The sequence below is a fragment of the Anas platyrhynchos genome, chromosome 7 (genome assembly GCF_047663525.1).
Source record: "Anas platyrhynchos isolate ZD024472 breed Pekin duck chromosome 7, IASCAAS_PekinDuck_T2T, whole genome shotgun sequence".
NCBI classification, from domain to species: Eukaryota; Metazoa; Chordata; class Aves; order Anseriformes; family Anatidae; genus Anas; species Anas platyrhynchos.
This window is the reverse complement of record NC_092593.1, coordinates 31,820,304-31,834,832: the sequence shown is the minus strand read 5'-3', so window position 1 is coordinate 31,834,832 and position 14,529 is coordinate 31,820,304. Positions and strand designations below refer to the sequence as shown.

Sequence of the window (14,529 nt, the reverse complement as noted above, 5' to 3'; positions counted from 1 at the left end):
GGACTTCATACAGGGCTTTTATGGTTTCTCTTCTCTGATCTCTACTGTATTTGCTATCTCTATTTGCTATCTTTATTTTTTTTTTTCCCAGATGAACGATGCAGGTTTTTTTTTTGTTTTTTTTTTTTACTCATGAGTTTGTTGTCCCTCCATCACAAATGTGAAGCACCTCTTTAAAGCCTCCTTCATAGGGACATAAATCTTCATACCTGCAGTGCATGACCTCGGATACACTTCAGCTCCTAATGGGTATAAAAAGATAGCTGATCCTTATGGCATTATTTAAGTTATTATTTAACTATCATATCTTTATAATGTCATTTTGATTCTTTGCTTGTCTATAAGGTAAATAGTTTTCAAACGTACCAAAAGCCTTGCTTCCACAGAAATAATCTCATTATTATTAAATGACTGTGTCTTGCATGCTCCATTCCATTATTACGTGAATTTTAGACCTGCAAATAGGCATGGTATTGGGCTCATCAAACCAGTCCTATTGGTCGAAAAGACACTGTGATCATCTTTGGAGGTGTCCCAAAAGGTGTCAAGTTTAATCACTCTTTACCAAAAAAAAAAAAAAAAAAAAAAAAAGAAAAAAGAAAAGGCTTTAGTTACTGAAATCAGTAATATTTTGTTACGAATGTTTGAATGTTTGGACTTTTAACAATTAGGAGAACTTTTGGATCAGCTGTATAGGTAAATAGATCTGGCGTAGAAACGGTACAGAATTTTCTTGAAGGAAAAAAAATCAATGAAAAATTCTTTAATAGAAGGAAGGAGGAGAAAGATGCAGTTGAAATCTCTTTGATAGAGTGCCACTCAAATGGTATATTTCTAAACCTATTAGTTCAGCTTCGGTGAAGCTGTGAATGTGCTGGATGAATGTTTTGTAGAAATTTGCTGTCTCCTCGTGGAGCTCCTGGGTTTGTTTTTGTGCACATCACCCTGATTCCCAGTTCCTGCCGTTCCATAGAGCTGCTGCCTGGGAGTCGCCAGAAGTAACGCAGTTTGCAGATGTTCAAGTCACTTGCTCTGGTTGTGAGCAAAAGCTGCTTTTCACTACGAAGGCTTCAGGTTTTGGGGCGGCGTAGGGTTTCTTCTAGCTTCATCGGTATTTATTCCTACTTGAGCGTGGGGAGTTAATGTTACAGAAAGCTTGCTGCTTCCTGCTTGGGTTGGTGGCACTGCTGTTGGCCCAAGCCTGTTCCGGCTGAATGCCTTCCTCTGGCTCATTCAGAGTAGCTATAGACATCAAAACATCTCTCTTAATAGAATCTTTTCTGTTATGTTTCTTTGTGTGCAATTATAATCTCGCTGCCTTTAACACTCCTGGTTCATTATTGTTTTCTTCTATGCAATAAAGGCAATTGTTTTGTCCCTAAAGTCTGCTGTGAGGGTTTCTAGTGGAGTAGGTAAGGAGATATACATGTTCATTATGTTGTTAAAATGTGCGTTTCTAACATGTAGCTGTTAAAATAACAAACATTACTGGTAGGGTTGACTGGAGAATGGTGTCTCAATTGTGAGGCAGCCTGTAAGATACTCGGGTTGGAAATAAACACAAAATATTTGGAATGCATTTAAAAAAACACCATGAATTGTACTGAAACATACCTTTTAAAATAGGAAGATTAGGTTTCACCTACATTGGTATTTTTGTCAAGGACATTCAGAGGTGATGATTAGGGTAAGGACCTGTGCTGTGGGGATGTGGAGGATCCAGAGCCTTCCCGTGTTCGATTCCAGAGCCCTGGTACCAGCCCAGCCCCACTGCTCAGCTCTTCCCTGCAGCCACCTGGAGAGCTCCACTACGGAAAGCTTCGGTTCCACTTCTTCCCCAGGATTGCTGTCCTTCTGTCACAGGGGGGACGTGGCTGAAGAACGTAACATGGAATCTCCTCCTAGTCACAGTGATCTCGCTGGGGAGAAAAATAACATTTTGAGTGTTACGGAGGAAAAGCTTGACTATGGGTTTGGCACACCTGAAGTCATCATCTTCCCTTGCGGTTGTGTCGGTTTTCTTCATTTATTTCTTTTTGACAGAAATAATCTGGCCACTTCAGTGCAGTTTAGAACTGTAAGTGCTTTCTGGTTGGTGCTGCTTTACCAGCAGCACATGTAATAATTTTATATTAGCTATTTTACCGCAAATTTAGAAGATCAACCCATGCAAGGATTTCAATATGTTCTATTAGTCATGGATCTGGTTTCATTTCACTGTATACATGCAACATTTCCTAATGTATTTCTTTAATATGTTTTCTTAGTAAACCATTCAGAACTTACGCCCTAACCCTTGGGCATTATGTTCAGAGATTGATCTGTGGAGATTTTGAATTTCCTGGCATGAATCTCGTTGCAAGGCTTGAAACGTACATTACTGTTTTCAATTGCGAATTAATTCAGAATCTTCATTAGCATGCAACAAGCTTTAATGGCTGAAGTAAAGAAATCTGTCTCGAGTACAAATGCCAGGCAAGAGTTGTATGGCTGTCGTTTAAATGTTGTATGTATGCATCTCCTCTCAACCTGCGTCACTGCAGTAATTTGGGTAATTTCAGTTACAGTGGCACAGGTAGCAGGAGGCATTGACCAGCTGTGAAATAAGCATCGGGACTTCCTTGACCTTTGAAGGACATGGGTGGGGAACCCTGTTCTCAGCTTGTTATAATTGTATTCTTTGTTTATGTACAAAATTAATGGGGAACAGAAAGGAAGAAGGCCACAGGATATGTGTCCTTGAGATCAGCTCACTAAGTGTTGCTGGGTTTGAGGTTTTGGTGGTTTTTGTTTGTTTGGTTTTTGTTCTTGTTTTTCTGCCTCGAGTGATCAGGTGTTAGACTGCATGGCCTCGTAAGTGGAAATTCACTTTTCATATCAAACCTTTGTGTTACAGGATGGAAGTTTATATTAATTTTGGTGTTCTGCTTTCTCTTGTAGCTACCCAGGGTTCTGTTAACATTCAGCATTTCGACTCTCCTTCAGTCCTTAATTTGTTATTGATCACTGCCTCCACTAAGTAATCCTCTGCCTTTGGTTATGTTCCTATCCCCAGGGCATGGCTCAGTAAGATCATCAGTTGCCCAAAATATAAGCACTTGCCTAGTGCACTGCCCTATGCATTTTCTTGGGCTTTCGCTATCAAAAGATCGTTACACAGCGTGAGCTAAATATTCTTCCAGGTGCCTGGGAAACGTTCAAATCCCAGTGCAGAACTTTTCACATGCTGTGAAGTCTCTGTGCGCTCTCTGAACTCTCTGTGCATATAAATACGCAGCTTAAAAATGATGCTTTGTGCAAACATGCAGATGGGATTAATGGCTGTGGCTCATTACTGCCTATTGATTGAGATTAGACATCACTGGACAACCATTTGGGGCTGATAATGGATTTGAAATGGCTGAGCCACAACTTTGGCATGGAGGGGAACTGTGACACAGGATTATCATTGTTAATACGGGTCATAAATCTGCTCCGTACATGGAATTCTTGTATCTGAACTCTTTCCAGACCAGGCTTTTCCCTACTTCAACAGCCCTTTATTAAAATTTGAGGTTTTGGAGTCACTCCAGTGGAGGTAGAACGATGTGCCTGATGGGGATGGGTGTTGAGATTTGGCATGACACTCTGTAAACATGCTGTTAATGCATATTATAGATACTGTGCATAGTTTTATGTGGGCTAAACATGCCTATTTATTTTTAAAATGTAATACTTTGTAGGGAGAATTTAGCTAATATTAACATCAATGAGGGAAAGCATTGGAATGGAATAAATAGATGGTGTTTCTGGAAAACGCAGACATTTTGCAATATTTATTGGTTAACCACCTTTCTTGTTTAAAAAGGTGTCCATCGGCCTCTAAACCTCGGAGGGACCTTTGTGTTGTCTGGCGCCTGCTGTCCTGACATGGATTTCGTTGCATCTAAGCTCCAAATATTGTAACCAGTTTATCTTTTTCCATTTTTATTCCTTACCTGATGTGCTTCCAAAGCCTCCTAAAAGGCAATTTTGCATGTATTAAAAATTGCCTTCTACCAGGTGCCTAAATTATTTTAAAATCTCATTTAACCACTCTTAATTGCATGACATTGAAAGACAGCTAACTCATTTTTTATACTTTAAAAAGACTAGCCTGCAGTGAACGGCACACGCTCAGTATTTTTGCAGAAGTACCCAGCTCATTTTAGCAAGTTAATGGATTTGAATGGAGCAGGCCTGACTGTGGCCTTTGTAGATTATAAGCTGAATGGGAACAATCTGCTACCTTGTGGACATAACAAAATATCATCATCAGGAGGCTAAGGCTACATTTTGAGCAGGCCAAAACCCAGAGTTAAAGGAATAATCATGCACTGTGACAGAAACAAGCTGGTAAGAGCAGTGGGAGATGCACCAGGTAAAAAGCGGTTTGCGTGTCTGTGCATGGTTGGATGTGCCAGCTTCTACCAGCAGCAATCAGTTCAGAAAGGGAAAATGCTTTAAAATATGGAGGACTTGTTTATAAGTAACTTAAATTAATTCTGTGAAAATTCATATATACCATCCTGGGAATCTTTTTTGGTAGCAGGAGCACGTTATCTTTACAGCATCGTAGCCATGAAAGTGTAATGTAGCCTCAAGGAAGTTTTAATAAATCAGGTGAACATTTACGAATAAATAAATAAATACTGTTTCTATGATGCCAGTTCTCCTCCGGAAGCACTGAGGAGAGGGGCCATACCAAAACAATGCTTGCTTTCTTTTTCTTTAATATCACACCCAGCTGTTGGCCAGGTAGGATGGCAGGGGAAAATAAGCGTCCTGTTTGGGGTCAATATATAGGCATAAAAAAATCATCAAAAGATGGAGCAATTAGATAATATGGAATGAAAAATTACCTCAAGTTTGCACTTGGCATGCTATGCATTGACAATTTGCTGACAATTTCCAGCTGGGAGCTTTGTGTTGCAGACTTTTGCAGAAGTGTTTTCTCATTTTTTTCTCAGACAGAAAGCCATGCACCTACTTGCTATCCAGCATCTGATGATTTCTGCACTGCTTCCTGGCTTGGAAACTTCTTCACTGGTTTATAGAATATCAGTTTAGGATTGATTTTTGCATTTTTGAAATTAAATTCTTTTTTTTTTTCCCCCTCAGCTTTGGTAGTAAATGAGGAAAAGGCAAGACATTTTCATGGTTATACTTCTGAGTATTCTAGCATTCACCTTCTGTATATATGATATTTTATGTCTATTAATAAAAAAGGAGTAAAATTGGGTTTAAGATTATTCCGAAGGATGTAGCATATTACAGTTAAGGTACGTCTTAGACACATACAGTCCATGAGGATAATGAAAGCAACAGCCAAAACAAACCATGGGGCTCAAATAAATAGGGGTTTTAATACAAAATATCCCCTAGAAGAATTAACATGACTCCAGGATTAAAAGAATAAAAGTGAACTACATCTTAAGGCTGTATCTCGAGGTTACAAAATCTCTTGGAAGCAAAATATTTGCTTCTGTGAATGTTGTTCAAATACAGGCTCAGGGCTTTGGCTGCACGTGCCAAATTCTCCTGCCCTGCCATCCTGTTCCCGACAGTGAGTACTGGGGAAATGCCCAGACATGGGTAAGAATGGGAAAAGCATTTGTGAAGGCTTATCTCAGTACCCTCCTGGGCTCTGCTGCTCATTTCAGAGGAGTTTTGAGCCAGATGCTGTTTCCATGTAACCCTTGATGTATTCCTCTTCCAGGACTCTGTGCTGTCTTCCTCTGCACTCGCAGAGCATTGTGTCCCCTTTTAGCAAGGAGCCGGGCAAGTCTCCTGCCTGCTGTGGAAAAAATCACCTGTTGTCCTTTCAGTGTTTTCTTACGGGAACCTTTTTAATGACCTGTTGACCCCAGGCTGTTTTAAATTCAGCCAGTTTTCGCCCTCTCTCTGGTGAGAAGCAAACGAGTGGCTGTGACAGAAACGCACCACGGCAAAGCAGGGCAATAAAGAAGAGTAATGATGACTGTGGAGCTGAACTCAGGCTTGGCATTTCCATCCCTTCCCTTGTTTCTAGTATCAAATGGAACAGAGTGTGTTTAAATGCTGCTCTCTCATGACCTGAGGTGGACCTTACTGGTAGGTGTGTGCTTCCCTAATGCAACCATCTGCATTGCAGTTCTTTGCCTTGTTCCCTAGCAAAACGAAGCTTACAAGGATGTGCTCCCTGTGCTGCTTCTGCACAGGTTCCTTACCCCCTCTCTTGTGCTCCCCAGTAACTTTTAACCTGCAGGCTAACTCTGACAGAGTTTGAGAGACCCGAGTCTGAAGGATAGAGCAATTCCTAGCATAGATATTTAATCAACAGTTAAGGTGATGGTGCTAGGAGGCAAAAGACACATCCATAGGCATTCAGGCTTCATTAGCTCTGTTTTTCATGGAACAACTCTTTTCTATTAAGAGTTGCACAGCTGTACACTAAACACTTCCTTCTTTCTTCACTATCTTTCCTCTTTAGCTTATCATATAATGTCACCAAAATTAGTGATCTCTAACAGTATTTGCAGTTCTGCCCTTGGGTTTTGGTGTATTTAGGGTCTACCAACTCTGATACCACCAATAGTCCAGTGGCTTTTAGAAGCTTTTGTGCTTTAGAAGATATGCATAAATAGGAGTAAATGAGACAGAACATTTTTCCAGTTGCATAGGATTGATTTTACTGTATTCATTTGCCATTGTAAAAAGCTGTTAATCCTGGAACATTTTAGACTGCATGCTTAAAAAGTGTTGCTGAGCTGCTGATGCTGCACTGCTAAGTTCCCATCAGCTGCTGCAGCTCTTCTAGGACACAAAACTTGAACACAAGTGCTGTTGGTTTTAGTGCATTGCTTTGAGAACTGTTATTTGCCAGCACTGTGTGTAAGGCTTTGCTCCCCTCTTGATTTAGGCTGTAACTGTCTCAGGAAAGGCGCTGCCTCTTGCTTTATGTCTGCAGAACACCAGGCATGTCTGCGCCGCTGCATAAATAATACATACAAGTGCTAGCAGCACAGATGTTGCTCCGTTCACTCAGTGCCGTGTAGAATAGAGCAGTGAAATTGTTGCCTTGTTCATAGGACTGGTGCTGACAACTGCTAAAACTGATATTGCTGAGATTAACTCTGAAGATGAGGTATGGTGGACAGGGAGCTCTGCATTGCTGTTCATTACTAAATAAACTGGAGGGAAAGGAAATGTAACCTGTCCGCACCTGTGCTTGGAGTTAAGCTGACTGTGAGTGCTCGGTGGTCATGAAGAGGTATTGCTCTGGTAGTTTTGGGATCCTGAGAGAGAGACCCTCAGGCACATGATGGCCTCATCCATTATTTTGGCTATGCAAAAAGGCAACCTGCGTAAGTTTTTTTTTGAAGGATGGGGTTCGTGGTCAGGCAATCTTCAGGTTTTCCCAACTGGGTTTGCCTTGTGGCCTTCCCACGAGGGGCCCTATCTGCATCTGCCCTGATGATGCCATGCTGGTCAGCTCTTGGCAGCAGGGCACCATCCTGGGAGCTACTGCTGACATCTCACCTGCATTCCCTGAAGGAAAACATCATCTAAAATGTCCTAGGGCAATGCTGTGCCGAAGGGGGTGCTCTTGCTGAATGTGACCCTTTGTTATTGAGGTGTCTGCAAGTGGGTAAGGTAATTAATTGAAGGAGAGGCAACTTGCCATGAGAACAATGAATCTGGAAGAAGGAGGACTATATAATGAAAGGAAATGTGTGTGTTGAGAATATGAGGGAGGGAAGGTTCATTCAGGTTTACAAAGTTAATGGTCCCTCTGCTCCTGTGGGCCGTGGAATGAGTTCTTCCAAGGATCTCTACTCTCTGCGCATTTCAGGAATGATAGAATATAGCATCGATGGAGTACCTGAAATCAGTGGAAAAGTAGAACCGTATCCGTATTTGCTACTAGGGCAAAAGACCAGTCCCTAGAAACAGTGTGAGGATTATGGGTGTAACAGGCTCCATGGTCTAGAACATTGTCTGGAAAGATTATTCTGCACAAAGACTTGGTTCCAAGCTGTGCAGGCATATTTCGGTTGCTCTAGTGCTTTGGTCAGCTAGACAGTCTAAAGAGAAAACCCTCAAAACAAAGCAAGCGAGACCTTGTAAAGCCAACTGATTGGGTCTGAATAAGCAAATACACTGCTAGTTTCTTTAAAAATAACTAAGTTTATTGCTAGCACCAAATTTCTAGAAGCTGTCAAAGTTATTTACATAATTTGAATGTTTGAGTTGACAGAAAAAGATCAGGTTTCTGTTGTTCTTGTCTCCTAATGCATTGTCTGGTTCCTTGATTTGTTTGGTGAATACAACGAATTAAAAGTGTTTAATAGCTTCTGAATTAAAGATACACACATGGCACAGAACTAATTGGAGCTTTCTCTGTTAGTGATCAATTTTAAATTCAAATGGAGATTATGTATATAGCTGTTGATAATTAAGGCTGAGCATATACTGTTGTATTTCCATATGGTTTTATATTAAAAATCAGTATGCATTTTGTTTGAAAATCAGTCAAACATTAGAGGATTGCGTGGATATTATAACCTGACAGGCTTAATCATTAAAAATATCCACTTTTCCTGATTTATTTTTTTCAGATAATCTTGTTTCACATGTATAAAGTGATTGTGCAATTAAAGAAGAGCTGCAGCTCTGTGTGATGAAACAATACCTGTGTCTAAGCATTTTACTGCAGGCAAAAACGACAATCAGTCTGTCTCTCAAAACTTCTCCTCTACAAACCGCTCTTTTGTCTCCACGAACTCTGCTTTTCTCCCCTTTGGTCTGTGAGGAGTGCTAAACCTCATTTGTAACTCTTTCCCCTGCCACAGATTGCCAAATTGAATCCATTTGTGCTACCTTCCTGCTCGTATCTGTTTTCTGAAAGATTTTCATCACTGCCTGGATGGTGTCTTCTTAAAATTCAGCCCAAGGAACCAGTTCTTCATGTGGCATTTTTGGGATTATATATTAAAAAATGCATAAGCAATAAATCTTTTTTTTTTTTTTTTTGCGATTCACAACAGTGGCAGTGCCTGCTGCCCTCTGAATCAATTATAGATTTCATCAGTCCCACTTTATACCTGCTTCTGAATTTGTTTTAAAATAGATCTTATTTCATAAATGTATAAAGGGTATGGTAATTTGTCATTTCACTAATTTCATCCATCTCCAGAAGTGAGATCTAGGTTGAGTTATTAAAAGTACAAGTGTTTCATTAATAAAAACACATTTATTCCTAGCGGTTTGACAAATCAGGTTCTCCTCCTGCAGCCCTCACTCGGGCTTCAAGCCTTTGTGCTTTGCTGTATGTGAACGTGCCTCAGAATCACTACTGGGCTGCGTTCAAATTTTTGAGAGATTAAACTCACAAAACTTTGTCTTAGGTAGGGGAACGTATCTGCCTTAATGAGGATGATAATGGTATTTTCACAGAAAATAACAATCTAAACTATAAGTGTTAAAAAATGGTCAAAAGTTTAGTTAGGTGATATTTCATAAAGGCAAAATTCCCCTTAAGATCTATCAAATAAATGATGCACATATTTCAAGCTGTCTGAGATGCTTTTATGAAGCAATCTGGTGAACATCTATTGGAAAAGGAGGTAAGGAAGAATAAAACCGACACATTATATTTTGACAACCTTTCCCTTCTGCCCTCTTTTCATTTTTTTCTTTTATTCTTTTTTTAATAGCAACAGTGAACTAAATATTTACATAGTCTAAGTTGAACAGTAGCGTTGCTCAAATCAACCAGCAAGCAGTTTTACATCCAGAGCTTTGGAAGAAGGACTTGTACCACCTGTGCTAACATATTTCCAATTATTATTCAGATAAAACCAGTGTTTATTGGATCCTAAAGGCTAGATCTTTTTACTGATGTTGGTGAGGTAACAGCAGAGAAATGAGTCTGAATACCCAAAGTTAATGTGTTTTAGGCCTTCAATTGTTTTTGTAACTAAAATAGAAAACCTCCATCATGAATGCAGTAACCTGGGAAGGCTGCATTAACTTTTTTCAGCCTTTTTAAAAGGCTCTGAATGGGTGTGGATCAGTCCATAACCTTTCTACTGGGAAGACTGGTAGAAATGATACTAAGCAAAATTTCGGGATCCCGGGTACATTTGTATTACTGAAGCACACTGGGAGGTGTGGACACAGCTTTAGAAATTGTCTCAGAAATCTATTAGAGTTCTCTGAAGGGCTCGCTGAGCATTTGAACAGGGGAGATCTCATAAATTCGGTACACTTGGATTTTCACTAAATTCTTCTTAAGGTCATTCAACAAAAACTCTCAAAGAAGCAAAACTGTCATGAATAAAAAGGAAAAATCTCTTGTGAGTTTAAAAACTGGTGAAAGGGTAGGAATAAAATGTCATGTTCAGAATGGAGAAATGATTATCTGAGACCCGCAGGGATCTGTGCTGGGACCGAAGCTATTAAGCTGATCTTGGAAACTGGGGAAGAGAATGAGGTGGAAGAATTGCTCATCAGAATAATTAGGGCAGTGGAAATGCTGGTTGCATGTGAAGAATTGCAGGAGAAGAATTCCATTTGCAACAGTTGACGATGAAGTGGCAGATGAAAATCAACGCAGATGAACGCAAAGTAATGGGGGTCTTCAGCTTTGTGGGTGAAATGCTGTGATAGGGAACCTGTAATATCACAATGGGCTTGGAGGAGGTAAATGGTAGTCAGTGTTTACTTTTCATCACAATATTAGAATTAGACGCATCAAATGAAATGAAGCAAGGTATTTATGACCCTAAAATAATTTGTCACACAATGCCTAATTAAATTTTGGAACTCTTGACACAAGAGACTGTAGGTACCAGTGGCGTGCATATATTCAAGAATTAATTTGTCGTGGCAAAACCAGTCCATGGATGGTTGTTGACTAGGAAGATATACAGCTTCTGTCTCAAAGACATCCTGAGCCACAGCCTGGGGCTGGGAGAGTGTTATACCACTCTGCTTATTTATTCTTGCTGGTTTCTATTAATTAAGAATGCACTCCTACTTGTGGTGTAATGTAAGTTGCTGAACCACGTGGACCTTTAATCTACCACCGTGTCCATGCTTCCATGCAGTGGAACCATACTAGATAATACCTGAAGTTTTGGCCATGCAATCTGAGTTGGATACTGTATTTTCCATTTATATAATGCACCAATGAAGTAGACAGTGAGTGTGTTAGAGTGTCTGTACTGAGTCACAAGAGAGAATATTAGGATGCTTAAACAATAATTTATATGTAGCAAATGCTGTGGATTTGGCAAATAAAAAAATTCTTCCGTAAAGGTATTTTATTCTATTTTGAAAGCTGTTCCCTGGGCTTAAGTTATTTTATCAATAAACTCATAAATGGGCTACAAAAAGTAAGAAAGTCATTTCTGGAACCCATATTTACTTTCTCATGGAAGATAGTTACTTTGTATCTTTTGTTCTCCTTTGATAGCACATTTAATACATGACTGCTTCATCTATGGTATATCAGGAAGCAGTGTTAAGTAAAAATACGATTGCAAATAATTTTTTATTTATATGTGTCTTAATGTAAAATCTACAGTTGTTATTTAACCATTTTTTCTAAACTACTCTTTATTTTTCCTTGCAACAGTGGCACCCAGTTGGTCACCTCAAGTGGGGATGCAACAGTGCGAATCTGGGACCTTTCAAAGCGTGGATGCATTCTGACTTTGGAAGGACATGCCCAAGCTGTATGGGACTGCTCGTGGCATTCCTGTGGTGATTTTGTGGCTTCTGCCTCTATGGACAGCACCAGTAAAATATGGGACGTGAACAGGTATGGACTTACTGGAGATACTTAGCTGATGGATAGCTTTTCTTAATAACCACTGCTTTGTGTTTTAGCCCACTTGGAGAGATGTCCAGCACCTATTTGTGGATCTCACTTTAGGAATGTGAAAGGATTAATGGGGGTGGTGCAGAAACAACAACTTTTGATGTCATTTACTAGATAAAGGCTTTACAAATTCAAGAGCTGGGAAGGAGTTAAGATTGTGCCATGAACGGTATTTGCTTTCATTTGGCATCTGTGATTCTGTGCTTGTTTTTGTTGTTGTTATTGTAGGGTTTTGTTTGGTTCTAAGGTCACAGCTTTGTGAAACTTCAATATGTAATTTAAATAAGTAACAACAAAAAGTTAATTTGGTTTTCTATTTTGTATTTCTAGCTTATGAGCACAACACACTTTAATTTTAGGTTAGACAAGTGGAAATTTATTTTATTCGTTATATATGTTTTGGCAAGGTGTGAGTCCTGATTAATAAATCAGCTATACCTCTTCATTTTCTTTATTACTCAGGCAAATGTATTTTTATGAAGGTGCTTCTGGAAATACTAGTATATTCCTGCTTACCAGTTAATTATTAGTTCTTCAACTTTATTCAGTTATATTTGAGCTGACATATTTTGAATAATGTATGCCTTAAAGGAATGGAATGGGATTTTGTTTTGAACTCTTCCTTCTAGACTCCTGAGTAATTCAGGAACAGTATTACTGACACCCCTGCACTGTATTTGGTCTGATTTCTAACAACTGAATGTCATCAGTCCGCGGATAATTCTCCAGTCTCATTTGTGTTTTCCCTGGTTCTTTATCATCCAGTCCTCACAGGTTTGCCATTTCCTCTCTGTTTTTTTCTTCCTTTGTATCTGAATGAGGCAAAATACTGCTTCGAGCTTGTTGGCCACAACAGGGAAAGAAGCTTCACTGAAAAAGCAAAGGGACGCTTTCTTCTCTCTCCCATTTTGTCTAGATCAGCCTCAGTCTGCTGCAATTGCAGTGAGTTCTGCAACCAAGACCCCAGAGCCCTATTTGGGAGCACGCTAGGTGAAGCTGGTTCAGGGTTTTGGTTGTAAGTGAAGTACTTCATGTATGAGTTGAGATTTTTTCAAAATTTTATAATTTGGTCAAATATGAACAGATTTTTAATTATTTTTTTGAGAGCTAATTAAAACTCTGTCAACATCAGATTTTTAGCCTTGCCTTCAAATCATGAAATGGGGAAGCATTAAATTATAATAAAGCCATTGTTTTCAACATGAGATTAGCAATGTATCCTTTCACTCCCCTTATTCTTAAAAGTGGATGAATTATTTTGGCTAAGCGGAGAGCAGCAACTAAAACAAAAGCTTGAAACAAATGTTCAGGTTTCATAAAACCACAGACAAAAGAGTTTTAACTTTTGACAAAGTTCAAGGCAATTAGAAGTAGGTTTTCTAACAGAAATTGTCAACCAGTTCTGATAACAGATGATGCTTCCACCCTCACTGCCAATAATAAGGATTAATGGTCAGTGTTCTGCTGAGAAATGAAAGCACTGGAAATCTATTGTATCGTTGCCTCTTTTCTTAACCTGTTGTAGCATTTTAATACTTTGATCAGCCTTTATGGCATATGCGTGACCTTTAAGAAATAATACTAAGAATAGCTTTAATTTTATGTCAGAATGGGTTTGAATTTGCATAAGGGAGGTTTTGTTTAGACATTTTAAAATATCTTCTCCACCAAGGAAGCTTTTGTAGTCAGAGGTATCAAAGCAAATCTTCATCGCCAACCCATGCCTCCCACTCACACTCATTAACAACTCTCGTTTCTACCTTCAGCGTATCTGATGTGCATTTTGCTTTTGAAAATAGGAGAGTGAGGAGTGCAGCCATGATGTGAAAGGCTAGTTATCTGCATATGATTAGTGAGACCCTAAGTCATGCAAAACACTCAGTGGCTGAAGGGAGCAGGAGTGCTTAAAAGGGGAATATTCAGAAGCACATAGAAAGCTTCACTTGCACACCCCACTGGTGGACTTCCAGTCTGCTCACAATAAGAGTCCATGGGTTTATCTATGTTACATTAACTAGGTCCAAAAAATCAAGTTCAGTTCAGCTAGTCTGTTTGGATGAACTTGCAAGGTATGTAGAACAGATGGTGTACACACCTAATAGTACGCGGGTACAGCAGGAAAATGAGCCACTCTCGAGGAGCCTCTGTAAAAAAAAAAAAAAAAAAGATTTGATGACAAGACCATGATGGTTTCATGGTTAAGACATCTGTACTGAATTCCAGTGAAAAAGCAACCCATACAAAATACATGGCAGTATGTGGAGAGAGAAAAAAAAAAAAGTTATTGACAGATTAATTTGGTATTTTCTGTTTGGCTTGTTTATTTGTTGGTGCTTCTATATAGAAATGCTACAGAAAAGAACCCGCAATGTATTTTGGCTTGGCCGTACTACTTGGCTAAACTAATTGGCTGAGTTTGGCAACACTTAATCCTAGGTGTTGCCCATTGTGCCACCTATAAATCTGTTGTGTGCCTGGAGTTCTCTGATACGCACGAAGCCAGCTGTGCTGTGTACCATATAAACCCCATTTGGATCCTTTTTACAGTCTGAGTGCATGCAACAAAACAGGAAGGTGGAGCAGGCTTGCCACAAAGGTTTTCAATGCTTAGAAAATCTTTTTCTTCTCATCCTCCCAGAATG

General features: G+C 39.5%; 1 protein-coding gene across 7 annotated transcripts in view; it reads left to right on the top strand.

The window, feature by feature from the left end:
- Positions 1–14,529, top strand: part of SPAG16 (sperm associated antigen 16) — a 395,938-nt gene that overhangs the window by 216,084 nt on the left and 165,325 nt on the right. For all 7 annotated transcript variants that reach the window (XM_038182154.2, XM_038182153.2, XM_038182152.2 and 4 more), the window contains one exon: positions 11,642–11,827. In XM_038182154.2, the coding sequence (XP_038038082.2) occupies positions 11,642–11,827 (186 nt within the window). The remainder of the gene's footprint in view (positions 1–11,641; positions 11,828–14,529) is intronic.